Raw genomic sequence first — 13,966 nt, 5'->3', positions numbered from 1 at the left:
TTATGATTTTTCTTTTTAGTCTTGTTTTATTTCACTTTTTTGACAGTCCATGTTCTGGGATGTTCTTTCATGTTGTTAAATTGAGTTTTGGAGTGTTATTTTAAGATAAATATTGACTTGTTCTGCTGAAAATACCAAGTGAAACTGATATTTTTTGCCTTTATACAGTTGGTACAAAGATTACATGTAGTTTGATATTTGTGTATTGTTTGGGATTTTCTTTGATTAGCTCCCTGACCTACAATAAAAGGATTTTGAGGAACTACAAGATACTCTTGAGGCTTTTATTTGCTGTATAATACCATGGATAGCTATTGTGAACTGCATATTATACCATAAATGACTGTTACAAAATAAAGCATACAACAATCTGTATGTAACTGTCAATGGTAACATTATTTGAGCTTTTGCTTTCAAGTATCCTGGTTTTCCTCTTCTTTCAGCAAATGATTTTGTTTGTTTTGACATTTCAGAAATCATCAGCATTTTCATGTCTGACTACTGGTATTGGAGGCTGATCCCTTGCAAAGAAACTGGAAGCTGTAACTGTTTTACAACAACCAATCAGTCTAATGAAGCGAAAGAAGAAGATACAAACCATCAGGTTGTGGTGTCAGATATCATGCAGCTTGTGCGAGATAAGCAGGAGGTGCCAGAAAGCACAGCAGGTGAGAGAAATATAGAATATTTTGAAAACTGTCCAGCTGGCTGCCGAGCTGTTAAGAGGAGTTACTGATGGCTTTCGAAGAATTATTGCTAGTCACAAGACACCAATGCTAAGAGACTAGGGCAGGGAGCCCAAATAAAGGAATAGCTGAGTACTTGCTTGGTGGAGGGTCATGCCACCACAAAAGCAAGAAGTGAAGACCTTCACCGGAAGGACTGATGCTTGTTATAAGAAATTAAAAATAATTCTGTAAATTAATTGATTAGCAAAAAACAGTCGTCCCGGAGAAACCTGACCTACCTTCCTTCAGTTTGAAAATCACGCTCTAGAGAGTGCTGAGAAGCAAGCATGAAATACCTCTGTACCTTAGAACGTTGCTTTTGTTGCTGTGGTCCATAAGCAGAATGGACTGTAGTGAGTGCTAATTTATAGCTACAGGGATTAAGAACACTTTTTTTTTCCCCCCCCTGTACCATCTGATCTTATATCTAAGGTTGTTGCATTGGTATCTGAACTATGTGACCTTTGCCATGGTACTGGTACATATGGACTATAATTTTATAATTTCATTAGCAGTTGCATCTGATAGCAATTGGTCTTTATTAATACATCTTCTTTTCATTTTGTTAAATAAATTTTTAAAAAGCTTCCTAGGTAATAAAAAAATATCAACACACGTTCACGCAAACCTTTCAAAGCTGGAGAGATGATCCAAAGCCGGAAAGGTGAAATTCACCAAAATCCAGTTTTTCACTTAATATGCAATTACAAAGCAGGATATGAGTCTGTAATAAAAGAAAAGCAGCTCATTCTTCAGCTTGGATGAGCTAAGCATCTAAGTAAGTTGGTGCTACTACAGTATGATTCATCTTTTGCTGTGGTTTAACAGCAAGCCGTAATTAAGAGTTATTTGTGTACTTGTGCGGTCTCAGCTGGAATACAAGATACGTTTTCTGGGCAACAAAGAACGATGCAAAGAAAATCCTGCAGAAATTCTTGAGAAGCATATAAGAATTGGTTTACAGAATACAACTTCTGTGGAAATGAGGGTGTATCTAGAATACAAGAGAAAACATTAAGCAGACCATGCACATTCTGACTTTCTAGTGAAGGTCTTTAAGTTGTGGAAGAAGGTAGACACTTTCTTGATGCGATTTTCTTGTTGTCCATATCAAATAGAATAATAAGAAGAAAATGCAAACATGATTTCTCAAAAATGTAGACCTGATTGTACAGTTTGTTAAACAGACAACTTAAACAGCTTGTGCAGTCTGTAGCATGTTCTTGCTTTTCTCTACAGTGGCAGAAACTACTGCTGGGGGTGAGCTATGTGTACTTTGTCCCATCTCGGTACTTTAAGCTAGACTAAGATTTTGAGAAGCTTCTGTAGTACAGTGCTTCTGTGGTGGAAGCAGAAACAAGTCCTGGGAAGGCAGATCTGGAGTATGAAGCCAGAGGAAAAGTAGTTGTCTTCTGTCACCTCGGGGTTCTTAAATGGGGAATTGCTACTCTCCTCCAGAAATTCAGGGGAGAGCTGTGCTAGGTTCTGGCTAAGGTGCATGATTATTCTCTATTGATGTAACAGGGAATCAACAGTTGACTGGTTGATCTACAGTGGATGCTTAGTAAGCTACAGAAACAAGAATGAAAGCAGTGAAGGCAGACCTCGTGTACAGCCATGGCACTGCCTGTAATAACCTGTGCGTGCCTGGCTGTGCCTATCTCACCTTTCAGCTGGGGCTGCTGTCCCTCTGTCCCTGAGGCCAATGTGAAAGGACTATGAGATTTACTAAAAGAAGTTCTGGTTGAAGTTTCTCAGCCTGAGATATTTTTTTCATTGAGGAATACAGCTTGACAGCTGAATTGTGAGCTGTTAATCAAAACTGAAGAGCACCTGATAATGTTCTTCATGCCTGATAAAAAGTGGGATGTAGTTTTCAAAAAAAATGTATCTATTTTTGTTTACTTCTGACTTGAAGAGGAGAACAACGTGTAGGCTGGGAAAGGAGCTTTCCCACAGCTAGGTATGACAAATTCAGTTGCAGATAACTTTCTGGTAGAGTTATTAAACTTTTAAATTCAGTATGAAAGCTTTTTCTGTGTCATAACCAATGCTGTTGGTAGTACTGGGGACTGAATGAATTGTTATGTTTGTGGCTGTTTTATTTGGCCTTGATTTTTAACAAATTATTGCTCTTGAGTGGTGCAGTCTGCACATCAGTGTTTTCTGACTTTATCAAAGGACTGCTAAAAAGAATCTGCTCTGGAAAGCGCTACAGCAGCATAACGTGACGAATATTTAAAACACCCAATGTACAGATTGCCTGTGGTGGGATGAGCAGCTGTTCTGCTTGTTCAAGTACCTATTTCAGGACAAGAAGCAAGTGTTGGTATGGCTGGTGAAGAAAGTCATTGCACATTGGTCTGTGACACTGAGCAGTACAGTCTTCTGGTGAGAAAAGGCAGAAAGAGGTGCTGATGTGGAAAATAAACTCCAGCAATGTTCTTGGAGTCTCTTTTTCCCTTGTCTACATTTGGCTTCTGCAAGCAAATGTGAGGGGGGTCTTTGTCTCTTATGCAGATCAAGAATACTGAAGGATGGAGAACATCTTGCTGCTCTTAGTTAAACCATATGTTGATGAAGTTTTAATGCTTCTGGTCCCTCCCCCTTCCCAGGAACTCATGTGCTACACTACTGGTACTATATTAATAAAAGATTTTTTTTTCTGCTGATTTTTCTATAAGTTATAATTAATATCAGGTCTTCATTGTGTCTGTGACTTTACATACTTTTGCTTGAGAACTTGTTACATTTTAGGCTTAAAAGCCTAGCTTGAAAGCAAGAGATGAAGAAGCAGAGCTCAACCGAGATGGAAGCATGAGAATGTCAGACCAACTTGTGTGGTATTGCCTTATTTCAAGCTGTGTGTAATACATCCTTCTCCCTCTTGTCTTCAGAAGAGGATGGAAAACAGAAAGATCATGGAGAAAGGAGGGAGATGTGGAAGATGGTCATGAATCTTCAAAAATAATTTTTTTTTTTTAAATCTAATATAGCTATAACTTCTCAGTGCTTGTTACCTTGTTCTCCCAGTTGGACTTCAGGAGTGCTTGGAGGCCTATTTGCATGGTCTGTATGCATAACAACAGTGCCTTTTAATAGGGCTCTTTGTCTCTGGAGTTGGTTCCCTTCGAACAGTTGTTTTTTTTGTCTCTTCATATTCCAAACAGATCTGAACTGATCTTTTCACATGGGGTTTTTTAGCCTCCTGTGGCAGTGCTAAAGCAATAAGGAAGCAGAAAAAGCCCTTTTGTAGTATCACGATTTGGTAGCATGATGTCTTGGGAACTGTAGCTACTGATTTTGCAGCAAACGACCAGTCAAAGCTTTTACAAAAGTAAGGTGACCTTTTCTGCCTTTAAAAATAAGCCAAGTAGGGCAGGAGTCTGTAAGCTGTAATACGCAAGCCCCTTAGTGATACACAGTCCAGAACAGAGCTGGGATCTATTGCTGGCCCTGGTGGTAGCAGTCATAATGCTGGAGGAGGGGGCAGGACTTGGGATTTCTCTTGTATGAACACAGAACTGGGGTCACCATAACTGGTAGAGATGAGTATTTGTTTTGCTGTACACTTCTTTTTGTCTACTTGGTGGCAGTGGGGTGTCCCTAAAAGGCAGGTTGGATTTTGTTGTGGGAGCATTGAAGTATGCCCATGTTGAGCTTTCTGCTCAGTACTAGAAGTTTGACATGAAGTGCATGTCCAAGGTACAGCAGATACTACGTGTGCACAGTTACCATTTCTTAGTGTTTGAAGCTGTTTGCCTACAGTGGAACTCAGTTTTATAAATAAATGTCTTTACAGGCCTGTTCCTTGACTGGCTACTGTAGGCCTGGTATCAGTTTCCATGCAAGTTTATAAGCCAATGTTTTTGCCTTTGTTAGTTAAATGAGCTGCTTTTCATTAAAATTGAATTTCTAGTGAAGGAATTTGGCAAGTTCTTAAAAACTTAACTCCTCAAAATGAGACGTGTTTAAAGCTAATTGGAATAATCAGCCTAACACCATGGAAAGGAGAACCTTTGCATGGTAAACCTCATCTGTGTTGGGCTGCTGCTTGAAGTAACAGAGCAGTGAAATCCCAACTTGATTAAAATCAGTAGGAGTCTTGTCAGGATTTTCGTCTTAAGACTTTAAGCTATGCAGGTTAACCAGCCTCTTAAATGAAATTAATATTAAACATCTTACTCTAATTCCTTCTTTCCTGGGAATTACAGCAAATATGGAGCATGTAAAAATAACTTCTTGTTCAGCTAGCAGCATTCAGTTCAAGAAGTTAAAGCAGAAAAGCTCCATTACTCTAAAAAGGCATTGCCAGCTAAAAATGAGCTATGGAGAGATATTTCAGTAATGTCAGCAATAAAATTCAGAGCATGTGTATATATGTATGTGTCTAATTCAGTGCCACACTTGATGAATTTTCAGTTCAGCTACTCTTTGCTTTCCTGCCTATGTATTTCATACAGTAAAAGAAAGAATGCAGCTTAATTTAAAAAAAAAAAAAAAGACATTTTCAGGAACCAGTGCTGCCTGAGATTACACTTAGCCTTTATTAACTGATAGTCATCTTTTTTTCTTTTTCTTTCTTTCTTTTCTTCCTTTTTTTTTTTTTCTTCCTCACAGACCATGAAAATAACAATAAAGACCCTATAGTACCATCTGCAGCTGTAGTGGAAGCATGAAAGCATTTTTAATTTTTCTTCAGAGATGCTTGAACCCAGTTGGGAAAGATTTGGGAACACATGTGCTGAGTACTCTGTTGCAGTGGCAGTTGTGGCCCATCACAACTTTTAATGGTGTATTAGGTGCATTGGAAGTATCTTTGCTGCGTTGCTGCATATCCTTCTGCTTTTTCTGTTTTCTATAATAATAAGTAGCCCAGCTACAGCACTTGTTTTTTATTCCCTTGTTCTTCTCCCGTTTCCTAGAGAGTCCTTTGCTTTTCAGAAAGAGTTTGGCTGGGGTTCCTTGTTAGCTGTGAGATTGCATGAACCTGGGAGGTGAGGTACAGCTGGAGCTCTGCCAGTCTGCCTGCATTTCACTGCCTGCTCTGCACTTGGAGAGCTGCTTGCCAAGGAGAAGCAAACACCAGTAGTCTGTACAAAGAAGCAAGGACTTTGTAGGATCAGGTTAAGGGGAAGCAATACCTGCTTTGTTCTGTGTGGTGTTCAGAAAGAATGCTTTTGTGGTAAGATGTGATGTATGTCAACTGAAATTTGGTGGTTTCTCAAATAGTGGCATTTTATGTTGCGTAGGGAGGTATGAAATAATTCTCTAGCAATATTAAGTTTGCAAAAGTTAATACAACTGTCGGGTTTATATATTTTAACATTATGTAGTTATATATGTCCTTTTGTTTATAATCTACTTGGGAAAGTAAACTCTGTCCTAGCCAGAACCTAGCTGGACAAATATGTGGCCATTTAATCAGAAGAGAAAGCATTAATATGTAATTTATTGTGAAAATTAATAGCTTTTGTGATACCTCTAAATGTAATTAATCTTTCTCTTTTGATTTAAATCAAGCTTTGGTTTTCAGATATTCTCCATGCAGGATGAAACACTAGATACTTGCTGAAACTAAAGTAGGAAAGCTTTGTCAATTCCGTTTAGTCCCTGACATGAGTACCTCTGTGCTTTTGGTGCCTCAGGTGGCTCCAAAGAAATTGGAAAAGCACCTAAGCAGCAAGTGCAATTGCAATTCAGCAGGGGTTACATGTCTAACTTCTTTAGGCATTCTGTGGATCCCATTTTTCTGCATCTGTAGGCAGTGTCTGTCTTTGTAGCTGTGATCAGATATAATACCTAATCAGGAAAACCCAAACTCCTTTATGGAAACTGACTTATTCTCCTACCAGGGTAATGCATGACCCTGATGAACTTCCCTTGTAATGAAGAGCAGTCACATGGCAAGTTTAGAGGCCTTCCTTGCTGTTTGCCTACTCTGCTTCTGTAGCAGCAGAGTGCTTACTGGATTTGGCACTTGCTCCTAAGGCTCTGAAGATGCAGAAGCTGTGAATGTAAGCGTGAGGTTTTGCATAGGTGCAATAGAAACCATGTGAGCTGCAGGGTTTCATATGCTGCCTTAAAAATCACTTCAGTGTCACCTACACAAGTACAGGGTAAACAGTGGTGGGTTAGATTGCCTAGCTGGCTTCCAGCTGGACTGTTTGTCATGGAAATGAATTTCTTTGCCTCTCTTCTAGCCAATACCCAGATTGAATGTTGCATTTGATTGTTGCCTCTGGCACTGAGGAATTATTCAGGGCTGTTGCATGCAGATGCACACATTTGCTGGGGTTAATCGGTGGATTGCACTCTTGGAGCACTTAAAAGATCAAACTGTTACTGTATGGGAGGAGGGAGCTTCGGTAAAGAAATATTGGAAAACTACAAAATAAATTATTTAAGGTTTTTTCCAAGTCTATTTTTGCATTCTGCTATAGCTACAACAGGTGTTTATGTCCACAAATGAGTGGCATAGAAATCTTCCTACCACTGAACATAGACAGCTTTCTAGGAACACCTTTTACTGGTTATTCACAGGTACAAACTGCAGACTAATTGCATGCTGACTGGCTGTGTTTCTTTGCTGTTGAAAATTGTGCTGTTTTGGAGATGGCTAGAATCTGTTAAATGGCCAGCTGTCAAAGGAAAACCTTTTCCTTCAGCTAAAGATACCTTGTTTGTTTTAATTGCTAAAGAGAGTTTATTTGATTTGCACATGCACTTACAGTTGCTTACCAGTTTTATTTTCTCAGCTCACCTTATCAGATCTGTTTAGGCCTGTTTGTTGATCATAAGGTACAGTAGAAAAATTGTGATTCTTTAAAATGATTTGTTATGCATAACTGGATTATTGCTTGTAGTCTCAGAATGTCACCAAAACTAATTATGCAACAGAATAATATATCTTCTGTTGACTGTTACTTAATTTTCTTATGTAGAGAGGAGGAGGGAGATAAATTTGATATTGGATCTGGAGTCTGTCAATTTAAGGCTGCTGCTGTCAAATTTGTGTGATCTGTTTTGTAGAGGCTTACCTGAGGAAATGTGCTCTGGCTAATTACTAATGTGTAATAGGTGCAATAGAAACAATGTGAGCTACAAGGTTTCATATGCTGCCTTAAAAATCATTTCAGTGTCACTGAATGGGAGGGAAGGAAGGGAGGCTCTGTGGTAGCCATGCAGCATATGTAACATCCATCCAAGAATCATCCCAGGGCAAAACAGCTATGCAGAAAATAATGGATCGACTCAGTTGCTTTCAGGGAAAGCAGCAGTGGAAAGTAAGCTGCCTGGGATTAACTGCTGCCAAGGAGACCTGTCCAGAAGGTGAAAGTTCCAGGGAAACCACATCAGTGTCTCTCCAGCTGAGGTTTCGGGGAAGTGGGGAGTGAGGCCTTGAAAAACCAGGCAGTCTTGCCAGCAGCTCCTGGTTGCAGTAACATGTGTGGATACACCCATGATATTGTGTATCTGGCAGGGGGATTGGACTACATGATCTTTAGAGGTCACTTCCAACCCCTACCTTTCTGTGTGATTCTGTGAATATGCAGAGGAGGTATTGGAGAGCTCAATAATGCTCTCTGGACTTGCCAAAAATTCCAAGTGGAACAAAACTGGTGGGCCTAAAGCAGAGTCTCTTCTCTTAATGCTGCCTGAAGTACCCTTGACTAGCGCTCTGTGTGCTGAGGTGAGGTTTTTTCCAGGAGAAATCCTGGAAGTTTCTTTTTCCAAACAGGCAGGGCTTGTAGTCAGACGATTATGTGTAGTGGGGAAATACATTTTACATGTTAAACAAAAACGCCTCATTATACATATTAAGGAGGCTTTTTACTTTTTTGCCCCACCCCTATTACAGCTTATTTTGAGAAACCCCTCTCATTTTAGAACATATCCTGCATGTTTTAGAACTATACAACATATATCGTTTTCTGCTTCCCTTTGTGTGCTGTAGTATGCTTTTGTACCATTCCAGCTCTGAGCAATAGTACTACGTGGTGTGTTGCATTCCCTGGCCCATCTGTTTCCACAGAAATCATTTGTGCCTGCCCTTCTCGCTGTTGCAAACCCCACTTAGATAGGAAGGCTATAAATGAGAATGTGTAAGGTATTGCAGTGGCATACGTGTGTGCAGCCAGGGCCGGTCCCAAAGGAAGCAGCTGGGTTGCTCTCCCATTTTACTGACTGGTGTGGTAAGCCCAGCAGTACCTGCTTTTGTTCACTGCTCTGCAAAGGGAAAGGCTCAGCAGCAGCCTACAGGAGAGAACAGTACCAATACTTGGGGGACTTCAGTAATGTTTAGGTCCAAGAGGGTGTTCCTCATTCTCTTCATAATTCCGTAAGTGTTTTTTTTCTGGTGAGGATTGAGCTGCCTGGGATTGATGGGTCCCTTGATTTTGCCCAGAGCCTTTGCCTTCTTGAGAAGGCTGTCTGCAGTTTGGTGTGTGCCATGCTCTTCAGCTGCTGTGTGTGCTCCTTGTAGACTTTGCTGAGCCTCTCAAAAGGTCGGATGCTCAGCTTTATGCAGGCTGGATGCAGAGCCATTGGGGTTCCCAGCATATGTCAGAGTGAAGTGGTTGGAGTATTTGCCAAGAAAATGAGAGCACTCTTGGGTTTCTTCCTCAGCAGGGAGGGCTGGGTGGATGCCCAGCCGGCCAGCTGCCAGGGAAGACACTGTCTTGAAGGAGTCAAGATTCACTAAACCAGAGGGGGGTGGTAGCAAATGGAAACTTGGTTCCCTGATGAGGCCCTAACTTTTAAAATGGGAGTCTTGGGTTTGGCTCTGTTTTCAGAGCTTTCATGACTCTAATAAATAATCTCTTGATACATGATGCGTAATCAGTGCTTGGAGTAGGGAGCCTGTTCTCATCTGATTAAGTTTTAAAAGGAGGAATTGCATAGATGCAATAGATGTCAAAAGCCAGAACAGATTGTGAGCCCTGACTGTGATGCGTGCCTTTCAGCAGGCAGATGAGACAGCAGTCTCTGCAGACCAGGGAATGGAGCTCAGCTACCCCTCTGTCATTGTCTTTGGTTTGCTTAGATGGAGCCTGCCAGAACTGTGGATTATCCTGGGTCCTTCTCACAACGCCTCGATTCTTCTTGTGCTCCACTTAGGGAACTTAAACCTCAGTAGATGCTGTTATGGGAGGCAAACGCTGGGTGTCAATAGGCCAAAGTCCTTTGGGATTCTTCTTCTTGGCATTTAATAGGTTCACACGTGATCATCTTGTTCTCCTTGACGTTTTGAATACCTCCTGCTTGATCTGATCTGGCTGGTTATTAGTCACTGCTGTTTGGGTCTTGGTTTTTTCTTTGTTAATCTGTGCAATTGTTTACAAAAGTGGGGAAAAAATTAAAGAGCAAAAAGGTATATGGTAAACCTCTCTGTTGTGTGAACTTGAAGATTGAGTACTTTTACTGGCAGAATTCTTGGCAACTGGCTGTTAGCCCAGTGTATCTAATATTCCTAGAAGATGTAATATAAATACACTGTATCCAAAGGGCAACCAGAAGTCACTGCTATTCTTTTATCCATCTTTTAATTTGGTTTGGTCTCCTTTGGGGTGTATGTGGTATGTCAGTAGAAAGCAAATGCATATTTTAAAGTTTTATTTCTTTCATTTCTGTTTTTGCAGTGACAGGGGTACAAAAGTGTGCAGAGATAGATCCTGGTTAAATATTTTCTGCTGCTTTGCCTGGCCCTTTAATGTCTTAAGAAACTGAATCTTGCCCTTCCATGCCCAGTAGATGTTGCTGTTGAATCAGTAACACTTAAAGATAACAAGGAGGAGAAAAAAGCTTTTGGAGCTCATAAGGTATAGTAGGTGACTTACCCAGAGAATAGAGGTCTATTAAAAATAAAATAAAATGCAGTGCCCACAGTGTTTATTCACTTATGTGTATCACCTTGGCAATCTGCTGCACACGTCAGAAGTAAGCACTGTGTGTGTGACTTTGAGTTAGAGGTTTAATGTCCTGTGGAAGAGCTGCAAGGAAAGTAGATTTTTCTACTCTGCATCTCCATTATGGCTTTAGTAAATACTTGTATTTTGAACTCTCATCCTAAGCAGCACAAATCATATCAGTCATGGTGGTATGTGGACAGCACAGCTTTGCAAACTTGTGTCATGCTATAGCTTTGAATAGGCATTCCTGTAGCCTCTCCAGGTCAACATTGTTCCTTGGAAGCTGGCATCTTCCCAAGTTTGTATAGCACCTTTTAGGATGAAAACTCAGGATACAGGGTAGGCTTGGCATGTTTTCATCAGAGGAGACAAAGCAGGGGAGGCAGGTCGTTTTGGGAGAGGAGACTGAAAGAGGTTAGCATAGCACCTTCAAATGTTTTCCTCTTTGTTTAGCAACACCTGCTCAGGGTGTCAGTAGAGAAGGCTCTTTTCAAATGTGGCCTGGTCGTCCTAACAGCGTTTGAGGAATAGTTGATCAGAACAAGTGTGTGAATAGAATACTGAGTAAATGAGTAATGTCACTGCTGAATTTTCTTTCCCTCTTAGATGGGGGGGGGGAAACATCTGCAGCTATTGGTTTCCTTGGAAACCAATTCACTGCAAAAGCTAAATGCACTGCACTGTGCCTGTCGATTTTACTGCATCTGAGAAGAGTTTAACATGCACGTTTGGATATTTTTACATTTGTTTCTCAGATGCCATGTCATTTATGCTGTTTTCACCTAGAACACCTGTTCAAAGGAGATGTGCAACATGCTTTGGGTTTTGGACAGTACAACAAGAAAGGTTGGTATTTACAAGCCTGAACAATGGACCCTGTGTTGTGTGTGTGTGTGTATATATATGTGTGCATTTACTTAGAGACTGCATCTAGTTTTCTGAACACTTACTTTTCAAATCTTGCCTTTTAAAGCTTAGTGCTATTGTTTGCATATTGCTGCAGTCATAGCTGGGTTTTGGGGAGTTTGAAATCAGAGCTGCTGAGAAGAATTGCTGGTACATTTGCCTCACAATAGGATTTTGGCAGGATGTTGGTTTTATTTGTAGTTGATTTAATTAATTCAGTATGGGATACATGTATGTGTTCTCACAGATGAGTATTTTTATTCTGGCTACGAGTGGAGTGTGTTTTCATATATTGTGTTAGAAGCTTTTAGTGATGCTTCTGATTAGCTACAGTTGTTCAAGCCAAATGTGTGCAACAGTGTGGTTGTGTAATTATATCAGGAAGAGTTAATTTAAAACTTACTTGCATTGTTGGACTTTTGTAAAAAAAGAAGATCTATTAAACAAGTATTACATAAAAATTAGCTTGTTTTTCAGCAGGTAAGTTTAATATGGCTTAATGTGTGTAGCTGGGTCACAAGTACATGAGGTAGAAGTCACATTTGTGACTGTCTTTCTGTTAGTAAAATGGTTTCCCATATACACTGGAAAAATATCACATAGTACTGAGAAGGCTATGGTGTATAGGAAACACTTTTAACACATGTTGACAAAACATTGGCTATAGCTTGTCAATTATAGAGACATCTGGCAGTGATTTCATGGTGGGGTTGCTTGCTAAAATAGGCTTGAAAATGTTTCATAAACTCCTTTTCCTCTCTAAAAGGAGGCAGCTGTTCACATGAAATGATATATAAGTTTAGTCACTAGGCCCATTGCATTTGGGATTTTATTCATGAGTATTAAACAGCCTTTGAATCTGGGATCTTACTGCATTCCCCCCATGGATAAGGTTGCTTCTCACTGCTGAGTTATATCTTTTTAAAGAGTTCTTTCTCCTAGAAAGGATTTGAAGTGAGGTTTTAATGGACTTTCTTTTATTACTGCTTGCTTGGATGTGACTTCACTAATACTACTTAAGAATGGTCCATGTGCTTTGTGTATACAAACTCAGACTATGAAGGGATTGAGGAGGTGGGCAGAGCAGGCAGCTAATGTATTTTTCCTTGAGAAACTAATCTTTAGTTTTAAATACTGTTGCAAATGTTAGGGGGAGCTTTTATTCATCATGTCTTCTAAACCCTGTCCGATCCTTATTGCCTCTATGTATTAAAAAAACCTATCAAACTAATATGAAAACGCTTATTGTATTGCACAGCAAACAGAGCAGTTCCTTGAACAGCACACTGCCTAATCCCATGAAAACAATAAAATTAACCCATCTAATAATGTAACTACTTTCACTTTTTGACCTGTTTGCCTGCAACCCATCACCACACCATTGTTGATTAGAGTACACTCCATTCACCCAGACCAGACGCGTGACAGTGAAGTGAAATTTTATGTTTAGAAACTGTAGGATAACAGTTTTTACAGGTAACATTGTGCTATGGAAAGCTTTTGCATTGTTAAAGAATGTCTGATTTCTGTATCTGATAAATAATTTCAAATATTATTTGCTAGGTTGGGGTTTTTTTATGCATTTCTTTGGTTTTACCCAATAGAGCTTTCCAGCCAAAGTTACCTAGGTTTTGGAGTAGATGATCCTAGCAATTGCAGATCCAACCATACTAATAACCATGGATGCAAAAGTGCCTCCCTCTTTCCTTCATGCCTGTGTGTTTCTCTAAAGGGTTGGTCAAGATTTGAAGGCAGTTAACTGGCTCCTAGGGGCACATTGGTGCAGACCAGTCTTTAGGGACCAGAGACTTTTGTGTGTGTTGCTGTGGAATAGCTGAAGTTTCCAGTGAGGCCCTCCAGTGCATGGTATCTGGCGTCTTCAAGCCTCACCTATATGCTGCCCTTTGGAATTGCAGCTTTTAAATTATATTTCACATTTCTCACCTCTCTGTTCTCCTTGCTGCTCATCTGTGCTCTGCTAGTGTACTGACAGCATGCCTCTCTGAAAATGCTCTTCTCTTGGGTACACAGGTGGCAATAGTGAAGAGTCAGAATGTTCTTCAGAGACCTATGAAATATGCAGAAACTTGGCTGGAAAATGGTTCATTATACATCTCCTTTCTTGGAAAGGGGTAGATGGTACCATCATTCTTTCTTTTTCCCTTTAAGTCCTTTCCAGGCCTAACACCCTGAAATAATCATGTATGCTATGACAAATATATGACCATGTACAATAAGATGCTGTAGTTTGTCTGACACATTCATGTATTTTTACTTTACTTTCTTGGAAAGTTTTGTGTACTTCTGAATTTTTAAGGGTTTTTTTTTTAAATATTGTTGTAAGTAATGTTGGAAGCAGAACCTAAACCAGCCTTGTAGCTGATACCTTGAAGCTGATACCTTTGGAATCAGCTACTGGAG

The 13,966-nt window shown here is 40.0% G+C and overlaps 1 protein-coding gene across 2 annotated transcripts in view; it reads left to right on the top strand.

Moving 5' to 3' along the window:
• Window positions 1-490: 490 nt before the first annotated feature.
• MCF2L (MCF.2 cell line derived transforming sequence like) overlaps window positions 491-13,966 on the top strand; it is a gene marked incomplete at its 5' end in the record, with an annotated part of 150,888 nt that continues 137,412 nt past the window's right edge. For both annotated transcript variants that reach the window (XM_084265938.1, XM_084265939.1), the window contains one exon: window positions 491-668. In XM_084265938.1, coding sequence (XP_084122064.1) covers window positions 491-668 — 178 coding nt within the window. The remainder of the gene's footprint in view (window positions 669-13,966) is intronic.

Source organism: Gallinula chloropus, assembly GCF_964237585.1.
Source record: "Gallinula chloropus genome assembly, chromosome: 1".
NCBI classification, from domain to species: Eukaryota; Metazoa; Chordata; class Aves; order Gruiformes; family Rallidae; genus Gallinula; species Gallinula chloropus.
This window is presented reverse-complemented; position numbering and strand designations above follow the sequence as displayed.